We start from the raw sequence: 25,753 nt of genomic DNA, 5'->3' as shown, positions 1-25,753 counted from the left end.
CCCATACACTAGTATCACATATATCTCCTGCTTACCTTCCTCTGGCGGAATGGCCCGCTGTCCTCATACACTAGTATCACAGATATCTCCTACTTACCTTCCTCTGGCGGAATGGCCCGCTGTCCACAGTACACTAGTATCACAGATATCTCCTACTTACATTCCTCTGGAGGAATGGCCGCTGTCCCCATACACTAGTATCACAGATATCTCCTGCTTACCTTCCTCTGGCGGAATGGCCCGCTGTCCTCATACACTAGTATCACAGATATCTCCTACTTACCTTCCTCTGGCGGAATGGCCCGCTGTCCACAGTACACTAGTATCACAGATATCTCCTACTTACATTCCTCTGGAGGAATGGCCGCTGTCCCCATACACTAGTATCACAGATATCTCCTACTTACCTTCCTCTGGAGGAATGGCCGCTGTCCCCATACACTAGTATCACAGATATCTCCTACTTACCTTCCTCTGGAGGAATGGCCGCTATCCCCATACACTAGTATCACAGATATCTCCTGCTTACCTTCCTCTCCTGGAATGGCCGCTGTCCCCATACACTAATATGGGGACAGAATTCATCAAGTTCTGAAAATACAATATTTTCTGAGCTTGAGTGCAGGAGCATTCGCCATCTTCCCTATGGGAAGGAGTCCCGGGTTGCAAAGAGAGATCCTTTCAGATCCCTCCACACCTGTCCGTCTCCTTCCACCAGCTGTTGGGGCTCTGGTGCACATGTGTGTCCTGTAGATCATGCGTAGATCACGCATGAAACACTTCGGGGAGACAGCTGATTTTCGGATCAACTGTTTCTGTGCCAGAGCAATCATGAATTGCTCTGGCGCTCGCATCGAGTTTGAATGATAATTAACGACATAAATAGAGAGTGATAAAGTGGATGGAGATAAAGTACCAACCAAGCAGCTCCTAACTGTCAGTTTTCAAACATAGCCTGTAAAATGACAGTTAGGAGCTGATTGGTTGGCACTTTATCTCTCTCCACTTTATCACCCTCCAAGGCTTAGTACATCTCCTCTCCGTAGAGGTGTGAGTAAACCCAAGAGAGGCTTTCCTGACATATGTACCCGCAATGTGCTTTGGCGTACAGTGATGTATTAGTTATAGTACAGTCTATAAGCTGAAAACAATGTCTGGTTGCAAGGTTACCTCACATTCCCCCGTGCACCTCCGTGTAGCATTTCCCTCCCTACAAACTGAAATGTATTCCTTATCTTAAAAAACATTCATGAGAAACAGGAAACCAATAGCTACAAATTAACTCATTTATTACTAAGCAGTGTTAGGAGACAGAGTGAAAAGTGATAAGAAAGTGATAAGGTACCAGCCAATCAGCTCCCAACTGTCATTTTTCAAACACAGCCTGTGAGATGACAGTTAGGAGCTGATTGGCTGGTACCTTATCACTTTTCACTCTGTCTCCTAATACTGCTTAGTAAATAGACCCCTTAAAGTATAATTGCCTTTTCCTGACTAGAATAGGTAATAAAATACTGTTTTCAGTCCTTCATTCATACACAACACAGGGGTGAGTGATTTGATTAGCAGGACATTTTCCAGTTAAATAAAGATATCACATGAGCTACTGAAGTTACCTCGCCCATTATAGCCTGAGTCAGACATGTAATATAAAATAAAGCCGGTAACTCCACAGTAATCACTACCTTTGAGTCCTTTGACAGACGCATCGGGATCCTTGTAAATGAGGTAATAAGGTGAAACGGGCAGACATTGAGTTCCTGCAAATCATTATTATTAAAATGTAAGAACGTAAAAGAGAATAATAAATGTACTGCTTGTGAAAGGATATTCTATGACGTGGACATAAACATGAAAAAAATATATTTCCAAGAATTGCGTAGAGTTTTGCAATTCAAGCTTTCTTTGAATTCAGAAGCTGCTTGATGCACACTGCCATATTGCTGTGAAAGTCCATCCCACAACCCTAGTCAGTCTACTAGTCACCATATACTGGCCCACGTTCAGAGACATAAAGGGGGGTGGGGGAGTCAGATTCAGCATGAAGGACATGATTTGCCATTCCAGAATAGTAAATTGCGTCCTTCTACATCGCAAGTTTTGCCTGGCACCCCGCAGAGATGCGCGATTACGCACGCAGACCGGAATCCATCACAGGCTGTCAGCGTTTGGGGGTGGTGACGGGGGAGTGGTTGCAGAAACGCAGGTGTGCTTGTCCGTTTGAACGCTGTTGCGTGGGCGTGCATAAATTAGCCACTGAGATTGCCTACGCAGCTTTAGTACTCACTGCATGTGACGAGACGTGCACTGACCTGCTGTAATTGTGCATGACGGGCCGATGTTACCGATGTATATTCAGGACTGCGAGGTATTACGGATGTGAGAAAGCAGTAGTGGGTGTCTCTATGCTGGCTGAGCGGTGGCGGGCATTAGCATATTTTTGCAGCTGCATTGCGTGCGATTAAGCAGCTGCGATCGCGATTCCGTGCTGAATATGGTCTTAGTCCATATACAGTATAATATGAATGTATCAGAATACTTATTCCTGTCATGAAAACAATCGTCACAGGCAACATTCGGAAGGATGCGTTCTATAACACAGCGGGTGACACTTGAAAGCCAACACGAGCGACTGAAGTCACGAGCTACTGAAGTCCAAACCATTGTCATCCTCATTGGCTTGGAAACCCTGTCCCCCAACCTCATCTTTCCACCATCTCTCATTTATTCTAAAGTCCCAGACATTCTATCTTGCACGGGATCACATATACAGTATATACTGTAGGATTTTCTGTTTGTAGATTTTTTTTTCTCTTACATTTCAATAACACACAAAAGTTGTCTGCTGTGTAATTCTGCAACCGGCATTGCTGGCTTCTTATTTGGTTCTAAAAGTGTTGAAAGTGTTATGTTGGATTTCTCAGGAGCTCTGATGATTATCTAACTGACAGTGATTATAAGAAATATAGGGCCTGATTAAGACCTGCTCGCAAGCGCATAGCGCTCGCAAGCGGGTCGTTGGTGGGCGCGTGCGCAAGCTCCGTAGCGAGTGAGAAATCACTCGCTCCGAGGCTCGCAGCAAAACGGGGCGGCTGCCGATGTTGATCGACAGCTCGCCCCGTTTTGCAGGCGGGGAGTGGGGGGTGGCTGACCAAACGGAGGCATGCCTGAAGGAACGCCTGCCGTTTGTGGGCGGCCCTACAAAATATTGATAATAAATAGAGCCCTAAGAGCAGGTAGATTTCCATTATCCCACCCACTTTCTAGTGAAGTGGGCAAGATGGGGAGATAATACTGGGAATCACTGGTCCCTAGAGAGTAGGCGGGGTTAAAATTATGCAAATTGTCATTAGACCCTCCTCCTCCCCACAGTCCCACTAGAAGTATGTGTGAAGGGGGCGTGACCTTGTGTATCCTATGACACGCCCCCCTGATGAATGACATTATGGGGGAGTGACCAAGTGTAGTGCCTCTTTATGTCATGCTGGAGACCTGCCGAGCATTCCGGGAGCAGCTGGGCAGCTCTTCTGTCCCAGCATCACCTCCTCTCCCTCTCCCATGCATACCAAGGAAAGTGGGGGACGGAGCCCACAGACATGGCCACATCATGTGTGCATCAAGTATGCTTATAAGGGCTCTTTCTGTGCAGGGATGGTTATCGCAAAAGGGTCATCGAATTGTGGCAGCGTTGCAGCCATCGCAACATGCATGAGGCTTCGCACGGTGGCGGTAACCATCCATCTCCACTCCATCCTGATGTCTGCCGCAGAATGTACATTTGCAGCCATCGGATCAGCCACCAGAAAGAAGCATGCGACGGTGGCAAGCAACGCAATCCCAGCATCGAATGGGAAAAGCATTTCCACCAGATCAGGAACATCGATGGTTGCCAACTATCTGATTCCGATGGCCATCTCTAAGTCAGATTTCTGAATGAGTAGCCAACAACGTGATGTGACTACACTGACAATATTTTCTACACAGAGGTGAAGCTTTAAGTATCGGGGTGTTAGGAGGAGGTTAGGGTGCGGGGTTAGGGTTATGCACTAGGGGGAGGGTTAGGCACCGGGGAGGAAGTGTTAGGATAAGATTGCAGGGAGGGGGAGGTTAGGTTTAGGCACTGGGGGGAGGTTAGGTTTAGGCACAGGGGAGGGGGTGTTAGGTTTAGGCACAGGGGAGGGGGTGTTAGGTTTAGGGTGCGGGGAGGGGGAGATTAGGCTTAGTAACTAGTGGGGGAGGTTAGGGTTAGTCACCGGGGAGGGAGGGTTAGGGTAGGGGTTAGGAAAACACTTACTGTTCCTATGGGTGTCGGGATTCTGGCTGTTGGCATGCCTCTGTCGGTATTCTGACCAGCGGCATCCCGACAGCCAGGATTTCATACCCAACCCACTAAAACAAGTACATACAGTATAACATTGGGGTTAATTGCTAACAAGCAACATTGTGCAATATTCCGCAGCAGCCGGGCAGTTGTTACCATTTCTTAACTTGCAGTAGATTAAAGCTAATTGATATAATTGGCTGCTACAGCTTTGCCCTTTCTTAGTAAATACCACCAGTGACTGCAACACATTCCAAATATTTACTCCAAGACAAGGCCAGGTCACAGCCCCACGATCTATGCAGGGATGGAACACCTTGGTGCATTAAGCTTCTTGTCAGAAGTGTTGGCTACTAGGTTTTTAGATACAATTAATCTAACTGATGATCACAGAACGGCAACCCCAAAACATTCCGTATTTACACTGCACATACAGTACATGAGCTGGCTACACCCAGATTTATTTTATTCTTCTCTGTAGAAAATGAATAAACTGTACATATTAGGTCTGATTCACCACGGATTGCAATTGCAGCAGCGTACGCCGATTGTCCGATGGTACGTACTGCGCATGCACCAAAATGCGTGTGCGCAGGTCAGAGCTGCTATAATTCTGCGTGAGGGGCCCATGTTACTCGATGTTACCGATGTATACGCAGGACTGCGAGGTCTTACAGATGTGAGAAAGTGGTAGTAAAAAAAAAAAAATAACATTTGGAGATACCTCTACACATTACCATATCTTTGGCAGAAGCTATTTTTCTTTATATATATATAGCCAATAACTATTTTTGTATAGCAACCAACATAACTATTACATGATACTTTGATACATTAGATTAGACCAATCTTTGTACATCTTTTCAATACTATCTATTGATCCGCACTAATTGGTATATAAATTGTTTTGGTGGCCATAGGCTGATATTGTTTAGCAGACATACCAATTACCTGTACTACTAACCTATACCACAGTATGTTCAGCGGAGCCATTTATTTGTATTGATTTATTGCCGGTATTGATGGCCGGCAATACATATTGTACCATTGGTGGATGCTATCACTATATTTTGAAATACTGTATATAAATGTATATGTAGTTATATGTTGGAGGTAAGAAGTAGTGAGACTACATATTGCTCTATAAGAAGACTATGGGGGAGATGTACTAAGCATCGCTTCCGCCATGCGATACATCCTCCCTGACTTCGCGCACATACCGCGGTTCATTACCGCGGTATGTACTAAGGATTTCGCAAAGGACGGCTTTCCGGATAAGAGCTGTCCTTTGCGATGCTGCCGGGCAGAGAGATTTCCAGGTTGAACACCCAGAAGTCGTTCTGCACATCCGATCGGATCCCTCCCAGCCAGGAGCGTCGCGTTAAGAAGCCCCTAGGCTTCTACTGGGTGCCGCCACCTGAAGGTGGCATTACCTAGCGATGCGAAGCTTAGTACATTCGGGGAATGCGGTAAAACCCCTGAAAACTGCATTTTCGGGGGTTTTACCGCATTTTCCCCTTTAGTACATCTTCCCCTATACTAGGTAACTCTATTTAGCAATTACCAGGTACTATATATTTTCTTTCTACGGAATATATACATAGTAGTTGCATATTTACTTGAACATGACTGCTGCCTATACTACTGAGTATTAACACTCAGTAATACCATACTATTTATTATTCATATTTTCGCTGTATCATCGTTTGATACTTTTTTATGTTTTGTACGTTGTTTGTTTGTTGTTAAGATCATTTTAACATACATAATAAAAGTTATATTTTAATATTTTGTCTAAGAGTGCCCCCAGCAAAGATGAGAGTTCCTTTTCTTCCTTTGTCTTCTCAACTCCTGATTCAGACCCGGTCGCAAGCACTGAACGCTCGCAACCGGGTCAATGGTGGCCCAGAGCGCATGCACATGACGAAGCCGGCTTTGTCGTGCGCATGCGCAAGACCCAGATAGCGACGGGCAATCCGTCGCTTTCCGGGTCTCGCACCAAAGGGGGCGTGCTGTCGATGTTGAGTGACAGCATGCCCCCTTTGGTGGGGGGCCGGGGGGGTGGCTGCCCAGACGGAGGCGTTCCCATGATAACGCCTACCGTCTGGGGCCGGCCCCACTGACATCACAAGGGAGTGCTTTCAGCTCTGTTTGAGCCGAAAGCTCTCTGGGGCTTGCGGCCACGAGACCCTACCACAAGGGTCTCGTCGCAAGTCTGATGGTCGCGATGGTCTTGACCATCGCGACCATCATCCTGGCCGCTCGCATTAGGGCGCTCCATAAAAAAAAAAAAGACGCCCTGATTCAGAGCGAGCGCTCTGTCAGAGCATCCGGCTCTGAATCAGGGCCTCTAACCCATGTACTCTCAGACTAGGGAGTACCTCCACACGAGTGACTATTGTTTATTAACAATAGTAATTTCCTCTGCAATTGTGGATAACTATAGCATTATTACATATAAATTGATATACATTTCGGATCTGTTCCAATCCACCCGTGCTCAGGTCTCCCAGCTTTTCCCTGATTTCCCTGTAAACCTAAAATTTCTAAGACAGGTCAGAGCTGCTATAATTCTGCGTGAGAGTGCGATTGTTACTCGATGTTACCGATGCATACGCGGGACTGAGAGGTATTACGGATGTGAGAAAGCGGTAGTGGGCGTCTCTTTGCTGGCTGAGCAGTTGCAAACATTACCATATTTTCACAGCAGAACTGCGTTCGTAATCACAGATGCAATCGCAATTGCGATTCGTAATGGATCAGGCCCATTGTGCCTTTTTGCCTGCTCTCATATTTTCAGTATAGGGCCTGGCCAAACCCCAGCAAATATATTAGGGAAACCTATGGTTAGCAAGCATCAATGGTAAATCCAGTAATGATGCTTTTGCCATTTGATGCAGAAATTGCGACGTTTGCCGCCATGACACGCTACTTTCCGACATCAGTTTTTCAATGGCCACTGATGTCAGTCCTGCTGCGTACACCAGGCAGGATAAACTCTGTGCTCATAGCAGGGCTTCTCTGCGCGCACGCAAATTACAGCTGTCCATTATGCATGTGCGCTATCGTGCCATTGATGGTTAATCCACTGAATGGGTAACTGGCGATAGTTATGTTCCATTGCATGGCATGCTGCGATGGCACAACTATTCAATGGCGCCCTTCCAATGCCCATCTCTAGATCATATGACACTTGCATGGCGTCACATATATCCCTTCCAACATTTTAAAAACAAAATCAGGGCACACATAAACCTATAGCATGATCTGCTCACGCCACGCCAGGCTCACACAAACCATGTCCATGTTGGAAGTGCACGGCCCAGGAAAGTCCAGTCAAAATAAATGATCACACCTCAATAAGATTGACAGGGAGAACAGAAAGTTATTATGGAAAAGAGAATTCAAACAATGGCAACTGTACCAAATGAATGGTGAGCCCTGCAAGCGCACGAAAACTGTATAAAAGAGAACTTTTATACAGTTATCACTTGATATTTAAATTTACACAAATGAAAAGGAAAATATACAATAAAAATAATCATATTAAATGAATACGCCTCTGCTGTACAATATAAAGAGATTAGATGCCACCAAGGAGTTCTGTGCCCACATAAAAGCGCAAGGCCGCAGTACGGATTGTTTTGTACCGATCAGGTGCTCAGAGGTGACCTGTAATATCCGTGTGAGCAGAATGTGGGTGTGACCTATGCTTACCTACTCTACCGGAATGTTTGGGAGACTCCTTAATGAAATCCCAGGGGAGCGGGGCACCCTCCAGCGATTTCCAGCGAACTGCATCATCATGGCGCTGCCCCCCTCCTGCGTGGTGGTGCAAATAGTACAGTTGCGTTATAGGGTGAGTATGGCGACAATCGCATTCACCCCCTGCACTTGCCACCTGGGTCCAAAAATAGGCACGTTATCTATGTGATCCTTATATCCAGGTGCGTCTTACTTTCTGCGAGAGGAACATTTTCCAGCACTGAAAAACACACATAAATTATGTCACTACTCCCCCAAATCTAAGGGGTCTATTTACTAAGCAGTGTCAGGAGACAGGGTGAAAGTGATAAGGTACCAGCCAATCAGCTCCTAACTGTCATCTCACAGGCTGTGTTTGAAAAATGACAGTAAGGAGCTGATTGGCTGGTACCTTATCACTTTTCCCTCTTCACGCTTCACTTCTCCTAACACTGCTTAGTAAATAGACCCCTAAATTATGTTTAACAGGAACGGCATCACTATCGCTGAAAATATAAGGAAATGTGTATGTGCACTAATGTGACTTTTATTCTGTCTCTCTCTTTCTCGTTCTCTCTATGTTTGTATATATGTGTGTGTGTATATAGATAGATAGATAGATAGATAGATAGATAGATAGATAGATAGATAGATAGATAGATAGATAGATAGATAGATAGATATGCAGACAAATCTCTATATACACACGCACACACATATATATATATATATATATATATATATATATATATATATATATATATATATATATATAGTATATAGACACAAGTCAATTACTGGGTGCAATTAGCCGGCATGATCCGGTGTCTTGCAGCAGGAGCACTGAAGCATGCAGCACTAGTGTGACCCTGTAGATACATGAATTTACCGTGCCTGGGGTCCCTGCCATCCCTGCTGTATGATTACTAACCCTTCCAGGACCCGAAGGACCAGCAGCATCACAGTGTAAATTCATACCGGTCCCCCAGGCACAGAGGAGATTAATATAACATCTCGGTGACAGCAGAACCACCGATAAAAAAAGGGGAATGCTGCAAATTGTAAGAAACCAGACACAAACACTTATGTACCACAGTAAATAGTCTATGGGGCTGCACAAGTTCCATCGCTGGTGCTGCTAACTAAGTTGGAGCCTCTCCACCTGCCTGCACCCTCATAAACCACGTCTGGGCTGAGAGAGGCTGCTACTCTCTGCCACTTAGAAGGCTGCAGTGCCTGCCCGGCGTGCCGTCCAGTGCCTGGGCGAGGGGAGAAGAGGGAGAGTTCGGTGGGACTCCATGCAGGGGAAAAAATAAATAAACAAGATGGCAAGGCATGGGCATTGAGCAATCAATGATGGCTGGAGAGCAGGAGAGCAAGGCAGAGCCCACTTCATCTCCTCACTGCGCAGACACACACACAAAAAGGCACTGACTGCGAATTAGCACAGTTCTGATGGTATCAGCAATCTCTGAAGATATTCTATAATTGAAAACCTCGGCCAACATTTTCCTGTCAATAGTGTTGGACACAGTCTCCAAAGTGAGTAAGATTTACACAGGGGCTGTAATTCACAGTCGCCAGCGTCCCCCCTCCCCGACTCCCCCCCCTCTTCACCCCCCCCCCCCTTATAATTAAATATACATCAAAGCAAGCCAGGTTATTAGCATAGTTTGCTAAATAAACAGAACTGGCTGAAAAATGAGCCTCGGTACAAATTAGACTTTTTTTTATTTTTCTTATTTTTTTTTTTTCCCCTTATTGCAAACTAAAAATACAGAGATCCTCCTGAGCTGGCTGCTGCATCTGTATATGAAGCTGCTTTGCTTGCAAGTACAGTACCATTAACATCATCTCCATGTGTACAGGTGCAGCGTTACCATACAGTGCTAATCGTGTTACCCGTCTTTATCCAATAACCATCCCTTCTGCATCGTTCCTGTGACAGCAGCACATGTCACGATGTTAACAACAAAAAAAAGATAATAGGCATGTAATACAGGTATTATACATATATAGCCAGCATATAGCACTGCCAAATAAATACAAAATGCAATACATTACACAAAGGAAATAGTTCATGCAGTTGTTTGAGTGAGTGTGTGTGTATGTAGTATGTATATATATATAGAGAGATAATACATTATACATATATACAAATATATTTGTGTGTGATTTATATATATATATATATATATATATATATATATGCCCATTTGTCTAACTGCATATGGAGATATATATATATATATGTATAAAAATAGATAAATATATATACATATATATGTGTGTGTAATATATATATATATATATACACACACACACGACAACTACACACAGATCTACCTATATATACTGTACATATACAGTTGGTCCAGAACTAAATCAATATCACCATAGCATACATAACACATAACACAGAAAGACAATACAAGAAAGGTTAAGTTAAATAAAGCACCACACCACCAATAGTAGAAATCTAACACATCTACGGCCTCTTCGGTCTTAATGTTGCTGTTTTTTTTCTAGGCAGTGAATGGAGATGCTTAAAGTATTTTCCATTTCATCAGCAAGGAACATATATTACTTTACTGGTTCACTAAAATGTTGGTTTAATGCCCACCCCTTTCAATCTGCCCATGTCTGAGATCCTCTGTGCGAGCCCACAATCATGACTTGCTTACGACACTCAGTGAGCAGTGCTCGCCTCTGCATGCCTTAGTAACATACTGCTCCAGCTGAAGGGAAGGAAGCCTACACTGGCTGCCTTTTTCTCCATCTCTGCTTTGAGCATCGGAGAACAAAAACGAAGGAAGAAGAAAAAGAAAAAGAAAAAAAAAAAAAGGAAAATGCATCTAGCGTTATCCGGCCAGTGACAGATTTTGCAGTCGGCGTCCGTTGAGCAGAGAATTGTTGCTGTGGTTTTTTTTTTGTTTTGTTTTTTTTGGGGGTGTTTTGTTGAATAGTTCTGTTCAGATGATGGACATTAAACAGCTTGCCAGATGCCGCCGTGCCCTTAGCAAAGAGTTTGGAGCTCTCTCCAGCATGTCACGATAATAACCGCAGAGGGAAAAACGGGGCAGCAAAGGAGCGGATCGGGAATCCTTGTTGTGCAACTTGAAGGTCCTACAAGTCAGCTAGAAAGGTAACCGGACCCCCGCCACCGCCACCCCCCTGTTTCCCTTTCGGCTCATTGAGGAGAAGCAAAGGGGGACATTGTAAGCCTGCCAGCGTTGAACAAGCTGAAAGCTACTGTATTAGTAGCACAGAGGGGTCTTTTAGCCCTGCATATAATTAGCCAAAACACAAAGGAAGCAGCTGAATGGAGCTTGTCACTCTCTGGAAAAGGGTTGGGTAAGACACTTTTTCTAAAATTAAATTCTTTCATGAAGAAAGATATTTTTCCTCCTTTTTTTTTTTTTTTTACATTTTTCCTCCTGCAGCATTTACCATGAATAAGATCCACTCACCTTCTAATTTACATGAACTTTAATGCTGCCAAGATTGTGCATGCTGTAAGGTCTGCCGCCTGTCTGTACCTCTATTGACATATGACATGTATTTTATTAAAATATGATGTAGAAGTCGGGGACGATTTCAATGGACATTCTCAAGAAAATTTGGAACCGTATCTGCTAATGGATTTCCTTCTCATTGGTCTCTGTTTAAACTGGATGCTGAGAAAGCCCCCAGGGTTAATACTGTGTGCACTGGGCATATTTGTTAAAATGCTTCCCCTTGTGAATAGTGGCTGTCCGCGAGTGTGCCGTTGCGAGGGCCGGTTTTTGTACTGTGAATCACAGAATGTCACCGAGCTGCCTGGCAACCTGTCGGGTCTGATGGGCTTGTCTCTGCGGTACAACAGCATAACCGAGCTGCAAGACGGGCAGTTCACGGGGTTCATTCAGCTCACGTGGCTCTATCTGGATCACAATCACATAGACACGGTGGAGGGGAATGCCTTTCAAAAACTGCGCAGAGTCAAGGAGCTCACACTTAGTTCCAACAAAATAACACAACTGGCTAACCACACTTTCCGACCCATGCCAAACTTACGCAGCGTGGATCTATCAAACAATAACCTACAGTCTCTGGCGCCGGATCTTTTCCACGGGCTGCGCAAGCTGACGAGCTTACAGATGCGCTACAATGCCATCCAGTTTGTGCCAGTGAGAATCTTCCAGGACTGCCGCAGCCTGGAGTTTTTGGACTTGGGATACAATCAGTTGAAGAGCCTCGCTCGTAACTCTTTTGCAGGCTTGTTCAAACTTGCCGAGCTCCACCTGGAGCACAATGACTTGGTCAAGGTGAATTTAGCTCATTTTCCGAGGCTCCTCTCCTTACATTCCCTCTTCATGAGGAAGAATAAAGTCACTCTGGTGGTTAACTCTTTGGACTGGGTGTGGAAACTAACCAAAATGGACCTCTCTGGTAACGAGATCGAATACATTGAACCTCACGTTTTCGAAAGTGTACCTCACCTGGAATCCCTCCAGATGGATTCCAACCGCCTCACCTACATCGATCCCAGAATTCTCAACTCCTGGAAATCTCTTACCAGCATTACCTTGGCCGGCAACAGCTGGGACTGCGGGCGCAACGTCTGCGCCTTGGCCTCCTGGCTGAGCAACTTCAAAGGTCGCTACGATGGCAATATGCTCTGTACCACCCCGGAGTATGCACAAGGGGAGGATGTTCTAGATGCCGTCTATGCCTTCCACTTATGTGAGGACCCCACAGATCCAACTAGTGCCAATGCCATTTCCACAGCACTGAACAACAGTGACAGAAATGCCCATCACAGTCCCACCATGACCACTACCACCTACGATGTGCAGGATACAGAAGGGGAAAGAACAACGGACAACCTAGTGGCCACTATACCCAGCGAGCACCCTGAGAACACTGTCCAGATACATAAAGTAGTCACGGGGACTATGGCATTAATTTTCTCCTTCCTAATAGTGGTTTTGATGTTGTACGTTTCTTGGAAATGTTTCCCAGCTAGCCTCAGACAGCTGAGACAGTGCTTCGTGACACAACGCCGGAGACAAAAGCAGAAACAGACTATGCATCAAATGGCTGCAATGTCTGCCCAGGAATACTATGTTGATTACAAACCCAACCACATCGAAGGGGCCCTGGTGATCATTAATGAATATGGCTCTTGTTCATGTCACCAGCCACCAGCCAGGGAGTGTGAGGTGTGACCTTACCTTCCACCTGGGAATTAAACGTTGTGCAACCAAATGACAAAAGGCAGAGAGACAAGCTGAAGGATTTGTTGCTTTCTCAGATGCCCCTCTTGACTGATGCAGAGGGAATCTATCGGAGAGACTTGACATTTTTCTAGCTTTATCGTGTCTTAAGCCTTCAGGACAGTCAGCCGTTAAAAAAAAAAACATACAAACAAGGAAAATAAAATAAATTAAAATCTAAAATTGGTACGAAGATTTGTCTATATTCAGGAATCTGAGAGTGTAAAAAAAAAAAAAAAGGTACCACATTGATTTTTTTTTTGTAAACTACGATGTTTAAAGAAAAAAAAATAAAAATAAAATAGCATTTACAATATTTACAGAGTGGTGTACGCTAAATCGTGTTATGCAAGTATGAATCTTGCATCTGCGGTTTCTTGGAGATCTGGTGCCCCAGCAACAGGGGGAACAATAAAGAAAACTAGCCTTGATTTAGGCAATAGATGGATCACTGGCTGATAGACCTTAATGGCTCGCAATGCCATAAACTCTATATTATTTCCAGTGCAGTTGGCGATGTGAGCACTGCAGATCTGGAAGGGGTAATAAACTTGCCGACTGGTCTTTGCTAGGTGATGGCTATCAGCAGGAAGTGTTTAGGCTAGCAGAGATAGTATATGGAATATGTGATTCACCTGTTGGAGTCTAGCATGCACTGAATGAGAGAAAAGAGCATCTCACTGTGTTATATTATATGTGCAATGGTTGTCAGCTGCAGATGGCAGAAAATGTGAAAGAGGTTGATATTAAACAACAAAACAAAAACATTTTAATCATCGCCAGTGAATAGGTTCTGTGCCTTAGTCGGTGGTGCTATAGATTCTGCACAGATACATAGACTATGCTCTCTGTATGCTATAGGGGGGAAAAAAAACACCTGTCATGTTAATAAGGTGAGGTTATGGATGTACCGTATGGTGCAACTGCAATAGACTTGTGGTCAAAATGGTCAAAGCAGGAAAATCTGCTCGTTTCCTGGGATAAAAGTATTTTTTCGACAGCTTGAAGGGAATGAAGCAGCAAAGTCTGTGCTAAGAATCCACCTGTGGTTACTATAGAGAACCGGGGAAATATAAAAACCCTCTCTCAGACAGGCTAAGGTGTTACTAGCCAGCGATTATCCATGGTGCATCAGTCCCAGCACTAACTGCATGCACAATTACTGCCTGCAACACGACAGGCAGCTACAGATTGCTCTCTGTGCCCAATTTACTGTATATAGGCAACTATGGAGCAGGCACAAAAACATAATATAGAACCACTTAGAATTATAACAGCGTTCAGGGCAGATGTTGCTCTCTGGATGATTTGGAGCCTCTGGCTGTCAGGGCCTGCTGGGACTAGTAGTTCAACAACAGATAGAGTGCCATATCAGCATTAGCATTTAAAAAAAAAAAATATATATATATATATAATGAATTCTCCTGAATACCATGGAAATATGTATGTGTATTAACAGTTTTTGTTTGTTTATAAGCTGCACAATAAATTGAAAGAATGGTGCAAATATCAGATAGATAGATAGATAGATAGATAGATAGATAGATAGATAGATAGATAGATAGATAGATAGATAGATAGATAAGCTGGGGTGCACATTTGGCTCCAAGATGAGCATCGTCTTATGAATCAGATGCTGCCTTTAATATGTTCCTATGGCAACCAAATCAAGTGTGTATATATATATATATATATATATATATATATATATATATATATATATATATATTAGAAAATGATGAGTTAATTGCTATAGGTATACTTTTTCACTACTACGAAACAGATATTATATATATATATATATGAGATGTCTGTTGCAAATCAATTGATGGTATGTTTTCAGTATGCAGATAAAGTAGGGATAAATTAGCAATCTTTCAGGGAGGCTGCATTCTACTTCCCCTTACCGAGCGCACTGTGATGCATGCCACAAAACAATCTGTTGCAGGCTCAACAGATCGGGGTAGGGAGGGGTTAAAGTCCGTTGACCCATGCCAGTGAAGGGTTAATTCAACCACCCCGGCTTTATGTCACGTTTATTAGTAGTTTTAGAGGCGTCATTTGTTTTATACTAAGGTTGTGGTTTTATCATCGATACTATTATTATCATTTTATGTCTGGTTAACCATAGCCCCTTCATGACACCCTGATGGGATTCTGATGAATTAATATTTCAATATATTCCCCCCCCCCCCTATTAATCAAACCTGATGCAGTGCGATCTTATTAGCCTGTATATAATTATGTTTAATGAGGTTTGGAGGAGTTTAGAAATAGTGGAAAGTGAAGAGAAAGCAGCTGTTTTCTCATTTGTGCTTCTGGCTCAGACTAGAACCCACAAAATGACATTATTTGTTTGGCGTGAGCTGTTTATGGCGTTTTTTTTTTTTTTTTTGGGACATATATTTCTAGATCACCGCCTAAGTAGCAGCAAGTTAATTTTGGTCGCTATTTGGTTATATATATATATATATATATTTATTTTATTTTTATTTTTTTTATTTATTTTTATTTTTTTTTGCCTAACGGGTTTCAAACATGTATTTTATTGATTTATTAAGATTGACATATTTCATTATTTTCTTCCTTGGTTTTTTTTTTTCTCTGTGTATTTTTTTCATCTAGAGAAGGACAATTTGTAGTTTTGTCTTTTGTCTTATGCCTTCCAATGTAATGCGTTTGTTTAACCCATTACACCCTAGTCTGCTGTCTTTTCCTATTTTCCAATTTCATTAAGCCTTATTATATGACACTAATAACCCAACGTTTAACAGCAAAACTTTTAAAAAGCCAGCAAGTTTACTGCAACGGAGCAAAGCACAGCTTGCAGCCGGTCTTCTGGTTTTCGTGCAGAGGTGGAACTACAAGGCCCAGCACACCTTGCCAGACAGGGGCTGACAGGTTGAGACGGAGGGTGAGAGGCTGTTCAGCGCAGATGCAGGGGCTGGACCAGGCTGAAACATATACATGTCTGTACTGAGGGGCCGTTAGTGCATATTGTTGGTAGGGTATATATAGTGTCATCTTCAGTGAAGGTCCCTATATTTCCTCTCCTCCCATCTCCAGCATTGTCCTATAGCAGAAGCGCAATGCTGATAAGATTTTATAATACTCTCATCATCCTCGCTAGGGGGTTGTTCCCCTGAGGCAAGGTTCACCCCCTTAATTTGCTAGGAAATAAAACAGAAAAAATGTAGAAAAAAGATAGTTTTCCCTTGGACAGATACGAAAACTAATTCTAGTGCTGGGTGATAATAATGACTAGAGAAGGGATAAAGGATAGCGTCTGTTATTTAAAGGTCATTTAGTGGCCTCCAAACCAGGCTGTGAAAGGTTCCACCAAATTCATCATGAACTTATTTTTTCCCATTATTTCAAATCAATGTGGGTTTTCATCTTTTCCGGGGTCCAGAGAGGTCCTGTGATTACGTGACTGGACGGCCGTGATGAATTGTTCCCCCGGGATAGCGAGCATCCATAGAGTCGCCGAACAGCCTGAAAATCTCACGGCTTAGATCACATCCACCGGCTAGGCAACAAGATAAATTAAGGCTGAAATTCACATTAAACCAGCATTAACTTTGTTTCAGTACAGGAGAGGAAGGTGAAGTATGAAGTGTGTGTGTGCGCGTGCGTGCGTCACCATTGTCAGTGGAGTCTTCTAAGAGAGCTGGTACTTGTAGTTCCACAGCAGCTCAAAAACCACATGACGCCTACCTCGTGGCACCTACGGTACCTCTGCTCTGTATAAATTACTATTTAAAGTATGTTGAATTTTTACTAGTCATTGCTCTTTTAGTGTTATGTACTCTACTTTTTTTTAAAGTTTATTTTATTTATTTTTTATTTTACAACGCTGGCCTGTACTGCACTCCATAGTATAACTGACAGTGGCCTACGTCACTGAGGGAATGATGTTGTGTTCTACAGTATGTAGCAGATTTTCAGGCCTATTTTAAATAGTCGTTTTTGGGGGATACCCGCAAAACTTAAGTATCCCCTGAATATACCATGGAGGGATCGCAGCAGGATAGGTTTGCTGTGAAGCTGTCAGATTTATCAAGCGATCTTGGCTCTGATAGGATACCGCCAACTCCAGATGGTCTTATTTTCTAGTAGGCTATGGGCTAACTAACTCACAATTCCCAAACGCGGTCCTGAAGGCTCCCCAACAGTTCAGGTGTTACAGACATCCATAGCTGAGCACAGGTGACTTATTTAGTACCTCAGGCAATTTGATTTATCTGCCTGTGCTCAACCATGGATATCTCTAAAACAGGGGTGTCTGCCAAGGGCCATTTTGATATATTTAACATTATTTGCGGGCCTTCAGCAGGCCACGCCCCCTCCGTGTGATTTCACATGGGGGCGGGGCCACAATTGCCGGTTATTACAGCGATGCCCGGAGCTGTAAGGGCAGCGGTGTGACCATCTGAGGTATCCTAAGGATGCTCCAGGCGGCACTGCTGCATAGATTCCGTCTGCAGGGTGCCATTCTAGGCTAGCAGAAAAAAGCTCAGAGGGCCAGACCAAATGATGCCGGGGGCCTTATACAGCCCCCGGGCCTGAGGTTCCCCAATCCTGCGCTAAAACCTGAACTGTTAGGGAGCCTTGAGGACCACGTTTGGGAACCTCAACTTTAAGGAGAAGGGAGCCTCCAGCCTCCTCACCATCGTCCCCTGGTGGAGCCCGCAACGGCCATGCATATGCAGTGTGAGCCGGGGAACCTAACCAGGAAGCAGTGTGATAACAAATTGATTTCAGGCAAAAAATATTACATGCGCATTAAATATGCGGATTGTGATAAATATGCCCCCTGTGTCATTAGTTACATGTAATGGTCATTAAAGAAGCTGTAGACCACATTTTAAAGGAGAGAGACACTTGAGGCTTAATATTGAGCAAAGCAAGAAAAGCGAGAACCTTTGCTCCTGGACATGCTGTAATGCCAGGGTGGCAAATACTGTACAGGTATTATTTATGCATGCAGGGTAAATACTGGCTGCTTTTGCATGTAGCCTACAAATACTGGACAACTTTATTGTGACACTGCAATTTAGGTTTTAGCTAGTGCAAATCTAAATCTCTCTGCACATTTTACATCTGCCCAACCTGCAGCGCAGAATGGGTTTGCCAAGGTGGCAGTCAGCATACAGCTGAATGAGGCCAAGGACGATATAGCGTGCGATCCTGCGCTATATCCTTCAATGTGTACGGCCGACCGACATCTCGTCCCGTTGGTCGTGCTGTCGGCCGAGATACACATTGTTCTGATGTGTACCCAGCCGACCTGATGTGTGACAGGTACTGGCGGGGGTCCCGGCATCAGCCAGTGCATACACACTTGCCGATGTCGGGAGCGACATCGCAACAGCGGGGGGCCATGCGCTATTCGGCTGCATGGCCCTCGCTGATGATGCCGTCCTCCATGCAGGTCCGATGGGCGATGTCGCTGACAATGCGCGGGAGCGAGCATCGTCAGCGACATTGAGAGTACACACTAGTCGATGTTGCCGACATGTCGCCGGATCGGACGACATATCGTCTAGTGTGTACCTGCCTTTGGTTTATTTATCAAGCAGTGAATAACTTAGTGAAACGAACCAGTGTAGAAGTTGTCCATGGCAACCAATCAGCTTTGAAGTATTATTTATTAAGTACAGTCTATAAAATAATAGTTAGGAGCTGATTGGTTGCTATGGGCAACTTCTCCACTGGTCCCTTTCACTAAAGCTGGGCATTTTCTGTCAGATATTTGTCCAATCTGGCTGGTTGGAATGAAAACCTGGTAATGTATGGGAGCAAATGACAGTCGATCATATAGTTTTAAACACTCAAAAAAGGACAAAAACAATTGTTCAAATTGGTTAAATTTCTGTGTTTTAACCAATTTGTCTGAACAACCATTTTTGGCTATTTCCCAGTGTTTGTGAGCAAATGGACGATTGTCATTTCTCCCATACATTACCAGGTTTTCATTCCAACCAGCCAGATTGGACAGATATCTGACAGAAAATTGTATAGTGGATGGCCGGCTGTTTTTCACTGCTTGATAAATAAACCCCAGCGATATAGCAGGTAACACTGTTGACTTTTACTGTGATATAACATGAGTGGATTTGTCATTAAGGCATTGCTCCCCCACAATAATGAAAGTTACAGAGATTTATTATTTATTAGGGCCCAGTTTGCTACAACTCGTTTTTATGGGGGGGGTTTTAGACACATTGAGTAGGAAAGGTGGCAAAAACCAGGATTTTGAATAGGACCCCACAGGGACAAGCAATATTGTACCTGCTCTAGCGTATATTACTGGGGGTTTAAGAGAAATGGGGGTGAGGCATTGACATATCCCCTGCTGGCTGTGACTAGTTAAAGGACTTATGTAATAAGACGGTTATAGTGGTACCTTGTGATGTTCCTACCTAACATTATAAACAATGAATTAGATGCACAGACTTGAATTGGGCAGCACAGACAGTGTAATGGTTAGTATTACTGCCTCACAGCACTGAGGTTGTGGGTTCAATTCCCACTACGGCCCTAACTGTGTGGATGTTTGTATATTCTCTCTGTGCTTGTGTGGGTTTCCTCCGGGTACCCTGGTTTCCTCCCGTGCTCCAAAAATATACTGGTAGGTTAATTGGCTCATAACAAAAATTAACCATAGTGTGTGTGGTAGAGAATATAGATTGTAAGCTCAGCTGGGAGCAGGGACTGATGTGAATGGCCAAATATTCTCTATAAAAGCGCTGCGGAATATGTGTGCTCTATATAAATAACTGGTAATAAATAAATAGGTAATGCACACAGTATAAAAAAAAATGCAACAAAGAAAAAACCATAGAGTCCATTCAACAAGTATTTTCCAACGTAAGAGTGCGCTCGTAATGCTTTACTAACAGCAATTTCACACAGAGGGTCTTATTCAGACCCGCTCGCAAGCGGGTCGATGTTGGGCCACTGACCCGGCTCCGTCGTGCGCATGCGCGAGACCCGGATAGCGACGGGCAAGCCGTCGCTATGGGTCTCGCTACATAGGGGGCGTGCTGTCTTGCTGGTGAGTGACAGCACGCCCCCTTTGGTGGGAGTGCTGGGGGCGTGGCTGGCCAGAAGGAGGCGTTCCCATGGGAACGCCTACCGTCTGGGGCCGGCCCCACTCACATCACAAGTGATGTCAGTGGGAGTGCTTTTGGCTCTGATAGAGCCAAAAGCACTCCAGGGCTTGCGGCAGACGAGACCCTACCACAAGGGTCTCGTCGCAAGCCCGATAGTCGCGATGGTCGAGACCATCGCGACCATCTTTTTGGCCGCTCGCTATAGCTGTGGGTGGTCACTCACAGCTATGTGAGCGGCTGGGAGGCCGTTCTAAAAAAAAGAGGGAGGGCTCTGAAAGAGCGTCCGGCTCTGAATCAGGCCCAGTACCATCAATATTAGGTTACTGGTCAGCTGGGGATAGTGGGTGACAGCTAGTATGCAGGGAGTCTGACATCAGTGGCTTATGTACCAAGAATTCCGCAGGACACAACAGGATTGTATAAAAATTACTTGTTCTAGAGATATTGCAAAATATCATACAGGTCCCTTCTTCAGGCACAGGACTATAACCTCCAGAGTGTAACATTAGTTTGGCTTTGCTACACCCATATATAGTATTATCAGTTATTAAGGATCTGTATTCACACTCATCAGTCTCTGTCGGAGGATACTGGTGTAAACAGAAACCTTATCCCTAAAGATCTATATGACTTTTGCTTTCTAGAGCACCGATAATAATGTTATTACACCAACCATTTGGCTTACTTTGTATGAACTCCCTGGGGTCTGTGATAAATAACGTTAAAACGTCTCCCACACGAAGGGCCGTGGGCAGCCATTTTGAAAGCTTAACCACTATCCGCCTGGCCTATGGGATCGCTAGGAGCCAATGCTAATGCTGGGCATACGCGCTACAATTATCGGGCCGATCCGTCTGATTTCAGCGGATCGCCCCCGATAATTGTAGTGTGTGTGGCCGAACGAGGATTAAATATCGATCGGTCAGGCATGCCGGATCGTCCAGCATGCCCGTCCGATACAATATCTGCAGTTTAAATGTCGGCCGCACCGGGCAGTGTATGCCCAGCCGCGGCCGAAAGACAGACAGACATTTCCCCTGTTCCTTCCCATGGAAGGAACGGGGAAATGTCTCCTCCTCACAGTGTATGCCCACGATATCTGTGGGCTGACAGGCTGCCAGATAAAATGTCTGTCGGTCTGACAGACATTGCCCTCACAATAGTTTGCGCCTGCTGGCTGTTATGATGGATATACTGTAGCATAAATCCCATATAGAAGTTTTTTTATTTCTTGAAACTGCTTAAGAATGCGGCATAGTTAGCTGCTAGTCACACAAACTGACTTAGGGGAGATTTATTATTCGTTTGACCGATGGATTTCAAAGGGCAATAGCAATTAATGCTAAATCACACTCGTCGGTGGCTTTATAAACCCAACGTATAGCAAACCAACCCTTCAGACTCTTAGCACGTTATGTAACACAGATGTGGGGAAGAGGGGGTTCCAAAGCATTTCTGCTGACTATATAATGGGATTGAATTCAGTTGAGGTAAATTCAAAAAAAGATAGTAACTTTACACCTGAACAAACCATGCCGCAATGCAAGGGATGCTAATACATTTATTATTTTGGCATGCAGGGTAAATACTGGCTGCTTTTGCATGTAGCCCACAAATACTGGACATATTTTTACACTGTAATTTAGATTTGAGTTTGGACACCCCCCTCCCAAATGTAAATCTCTCTGCACCTGGTACATCTGCCCACCTGCAGTGCTGCATGGTGTTACCAAGATGCAAAGTTACTTGATCTTTTCTGCTTTGCTCCCAACCAGTGGTGGATTTTACCGAGGGGTTGCAGGACTGCAGCGCTCCCCCCAGTAAACTCTACCACAACAAAGGGTCTACTCAGCAGTAGCAGTGGCTTCCAATTGGAAGCGGTCCCCACTCATCACAGCCGAACAGGCAGTTCTCAGGTGCCTTCTCCCACTGGGACTGCAATTGGCAGAAAGAGCACTTCCAATGGGAAGCCACTTCCCTTCTACAACGTCAGACCTTTCTGGCTTCTAGGTGCTGCAGCTGATGTGGTCCCTAGCAGCCTGGGCTGCTTGTCAATTTGTGTGCATAGGTGGGATCATGATCCCGCGCATGTGCACAAGCCACTTGCGCAGAGAGTGGCAGAGATGTGTCATGTAACTGTGGTCGCCATGGCAGTCACATGATACCCTTCAGATTTCCAAATATTAAATGCCTGAAAAAACAAACCAAGGAAATTTTTTTAAAAAAATATTAAAGCCCATATTGTAGGAATAGATAGTGAGAATTTCTCCCCAACATATAGAAAAATATAACATACTGTGCACGGTCAATATTGGAACCTGAATGAACATTAGTGCTACATGGTAATTATGCTTATGTATAGAAAAGGGCACTTCTGTAACTGATATAACACATTTTTATTAAGCTATATGCACTGTAGCATTTCGCCCAGTTCTGCTATAAGAATGTACAATTTAAAATGATTTCTACAGTACTTACATAAATGATCATTATTGCCTGGTTGCAGTTAGTGACTATAAAGTATATAAAAGACCCAGTTAGTATACATGTCTGTATATAATGATGCCTCTGATGTGTGCATGTGATGGATCTGCTTATAATTGTATTCACCAGACATCTGCAGATATATAAATAAATATACGGTACAAAGTAGCCCACATGGTACTGTTTCAGATTTGGTCACATCTGACAGAGTGATCTAGCCATGTGTGGCTAGCAGTGACGTGCGCTGAGGTCAATGGCTCGGGAGGCACACATGGAGATGGGTCTGAGTACTGGGAAACTGTCTCACCCCCTACTCACTGTAACTCTCCCCTCACTACACTAAGCTTCAGTGTCCATTGATTCTCCTACCAGCATCATTGTGTCTTCTCTTTCTTCTGCTGACTGAGCTCCGATCTCTAAACACTACAGTGCACTTCCTGGTCACATGACACATCCAAGGTGTCAGTGCTCAAGGCACGCGCCCCATACTCAGAGGCATGCCTCTATTAGTTCTCTTTCTGTGCGGCTTACTACCATGGTGTGGCTCCGCCCCCAGCTCTGCAAGGCAGGGTTTGACTATACAGAAGCGAGGCTGAGCTGTTGCTGCCTCATCTCTTGTCTCCCTGCAGGGAGCTCCACAAAGCTGGTGAGTGTTAACTATAAAAATTATTACAATAAACAAAGAAGATGTTTTTAAGATAAAAATATCTTCTTTATGTTATTCTAAGAATTTTTATATCAAATCTAAGAAGTAGAACAGCCTGCTTCCCATGCCCACCCTGACTGCACGTCCCTGGTGGTTAGCCTGGTCAGATTTAATAAATAGGAACTTACAGTATGTTTAGTTTATTGTGTGCTAATCAGAAAGTATCATGGGAACTCTCGGTAACCTCGCTGTTCCTCCTTCAGAGTTAAAAATGGTTGCTGGCGCTCTCAGGATCCCAGCGGTCAGAAACCCAAGGCCAGCATCCCGACATGGTTAGAATACCGAAACCTGTCGGTAAGCAAGCATCCTGACCCTAACCATACATGCCTATTCTCCCGAGACGTCCGGGAGGCTTCCAAAAAATGTGTGTTGCTCCTGGTCGCTCATAAAAGTAGGCCGCCACACCCTTGCATCCCCCCTGCATGGCCCAGGACCCCGCCACATCCCCATACATACACACACGCTGAATTGCGTCATAGTGGCCCCGCCCCCTGTCTCACAATGCCGTTAATCTTGGCATTGTGAAAAGGGCGCTGGGCCACAATGGTGTGATCGCACAGTCACGCTCCCCATCACGCCATCCCGCCGTAGAAGCCTGGTTTCCCCCTCCTGGAAGGAGGGAGCTGAATGTCAGTAAGTATTCTCCCTCCCAGCACCCTAAACCTATCCCCCCCCAGTGCCTAAACCTAACCCTCTCCCCCAGTGCCTAATCCAATCCCTCCCCCAAACCCCGCAACATACCGTCGGGATGCTGGTGCCGGGATTATGATTAGTATTTGTGAGCGCCTGCATCCCGGCTATCGGGATTTCAACTACCTCCCATCTTTAAAAAAAAACATTTTAAACCTACTAGAAACACTGCTGACTCTCCCCCTCTCCTGCGCAGAGAGTATCACCGTATGCATGGAGAAAATGGCTGCTAGAAGGAATGACATGGGTTGGGCAGGGCCGGTGGCCTCCACGCCTGTAGGGGAACTACAAATCCCAGAGATGGGACGTAGTTCCGCCAGAGCTGTAGGGTTATTGGTTGCAGACAGATTTAAACGGGTGAATAAATAAAATTAGTAAGCGCTGCTAGACTAAAACGGCTGGCCTGCTTTCTCGCTAGCACTAATGCACGAAGAAATACATTGTAATTCAAGGTGACATAGGCTCTTTATGCGCCCTGAAGGTTGCAGGTTTGCTTTAATGTGATTACACGGACTGTTCATTGTTGTATAAGAGCATTAATTACTAATGGGAAAACACAACACCACTCAGCTTGATAAACCATATTTGGAACCAAGGCTGTCTTTGGTCATTACTTCTGAAAAAAAAAAAAAGGGAGATTGGTTTCTAATAAGCCTGTGTTTGATTTAAATAATGACTCGCATTTACCCAATTATCTCTTTCATGCCCAGCTTTGTCCGGAGAATGATGTGAGAGATGGGTAATCCTCTTAGGCCCCTTATCCTGAGCGCTGGAAAGCCTAAACGCTCCGTGAGCGTCAATACTTCAATATCACCATACGTATGGCGCGCCATGACTAATAAATCCTTTGTACCCGTGTGGGTGCACGCCGAATATATCCTTCTGGTGCATATTAATGACTGGGGTAAAAAAAAAAATAATATTTTTATACCTTTTATTATTTTATTCTAAAAAAAAAAAATAATACTAATAATAATTAAAAAAAAAATAGTTTAATCCAAAAATATAAAACTAAAATGTTGTGAATCATCAGCGTTGGGACCCCTGGTTTATATCTACAGTAATATTTTGGCTAAGTGTGGTTTGTGCATGTACTGTATAGCATTTTCTTCAGCCTATCCTAGTGGGGACAGAGAGGGGTGAGGGGGGTGTTGCTGGCGGGTGAGAGGATAATTTTGATCAGTCATTGATCTATTTAAATTAAATGAATCACAATGGTGTCAGGCTGGTGACAGGTCATGGTTAATGACCCCCTTTAAACAGAGATTAAACAGAGATTATGATTATGATAGGGCTTGGAAATATGTCCAAGATTTACCAGTAGCCTTAATTTATGTCCCGGGAAATCTATAACCTACATTATTTTTCTAGAATGCAGATACCGACTGATCCGGGTTATCAATATTGTTGGATATAGATAACTCATAATTGA

General features: G+C 44.2%; 2 protein-coding genes across 2 annotated transcripts in view; one reads left to right on the top strand and one right to left on the bottom strand.

Moving 5' to 3' along the window:
- Positions 1–25,753, bottom strand: part of CTNNA2 (catenin alpha 2) — a 937,723-nt gene that overhangs the window by 879,095 nt on the left and 32,875 nt on the right. The window lies entirely within an intron of this gene.
- LRRTM1 (leucine rich repeat transmembrane neuronal 1) lies at positions 10,677–13,620 on the top strand. Its single transcript, XM_088442721.1, has one exon. It carries the CDS (start codon positions 11,617–11,619, stop codon positions 13,273–13,275), a length of 1,659 nt encoding a protein of 552 aa, XP_088298847.1. The 5' UTR covers positions 10,677–11,616; the 3' UTR covers positions 13,276–13,620.

Source organism: Taudactylus pleione, unplaced genomic scaffold, assembly GCF_031769625.1.
Source record: "Taudactylus pleione unplaced genomic scaffold, aTauple2 ptg000316l, whole genome shotgun sequence".
Classification (NCBI taxonomy): Eukaryota; Metazoa; Chordata; class Amphibia; order Anura; family Myobatrachidae; genus Taudactylus; species Taudactylus pleione.
The sequence above is the reverse complement of the archived record's forward strand: the minus strand, read 5'-3'. Positions and strand labels throughout refer to the sequence as shown.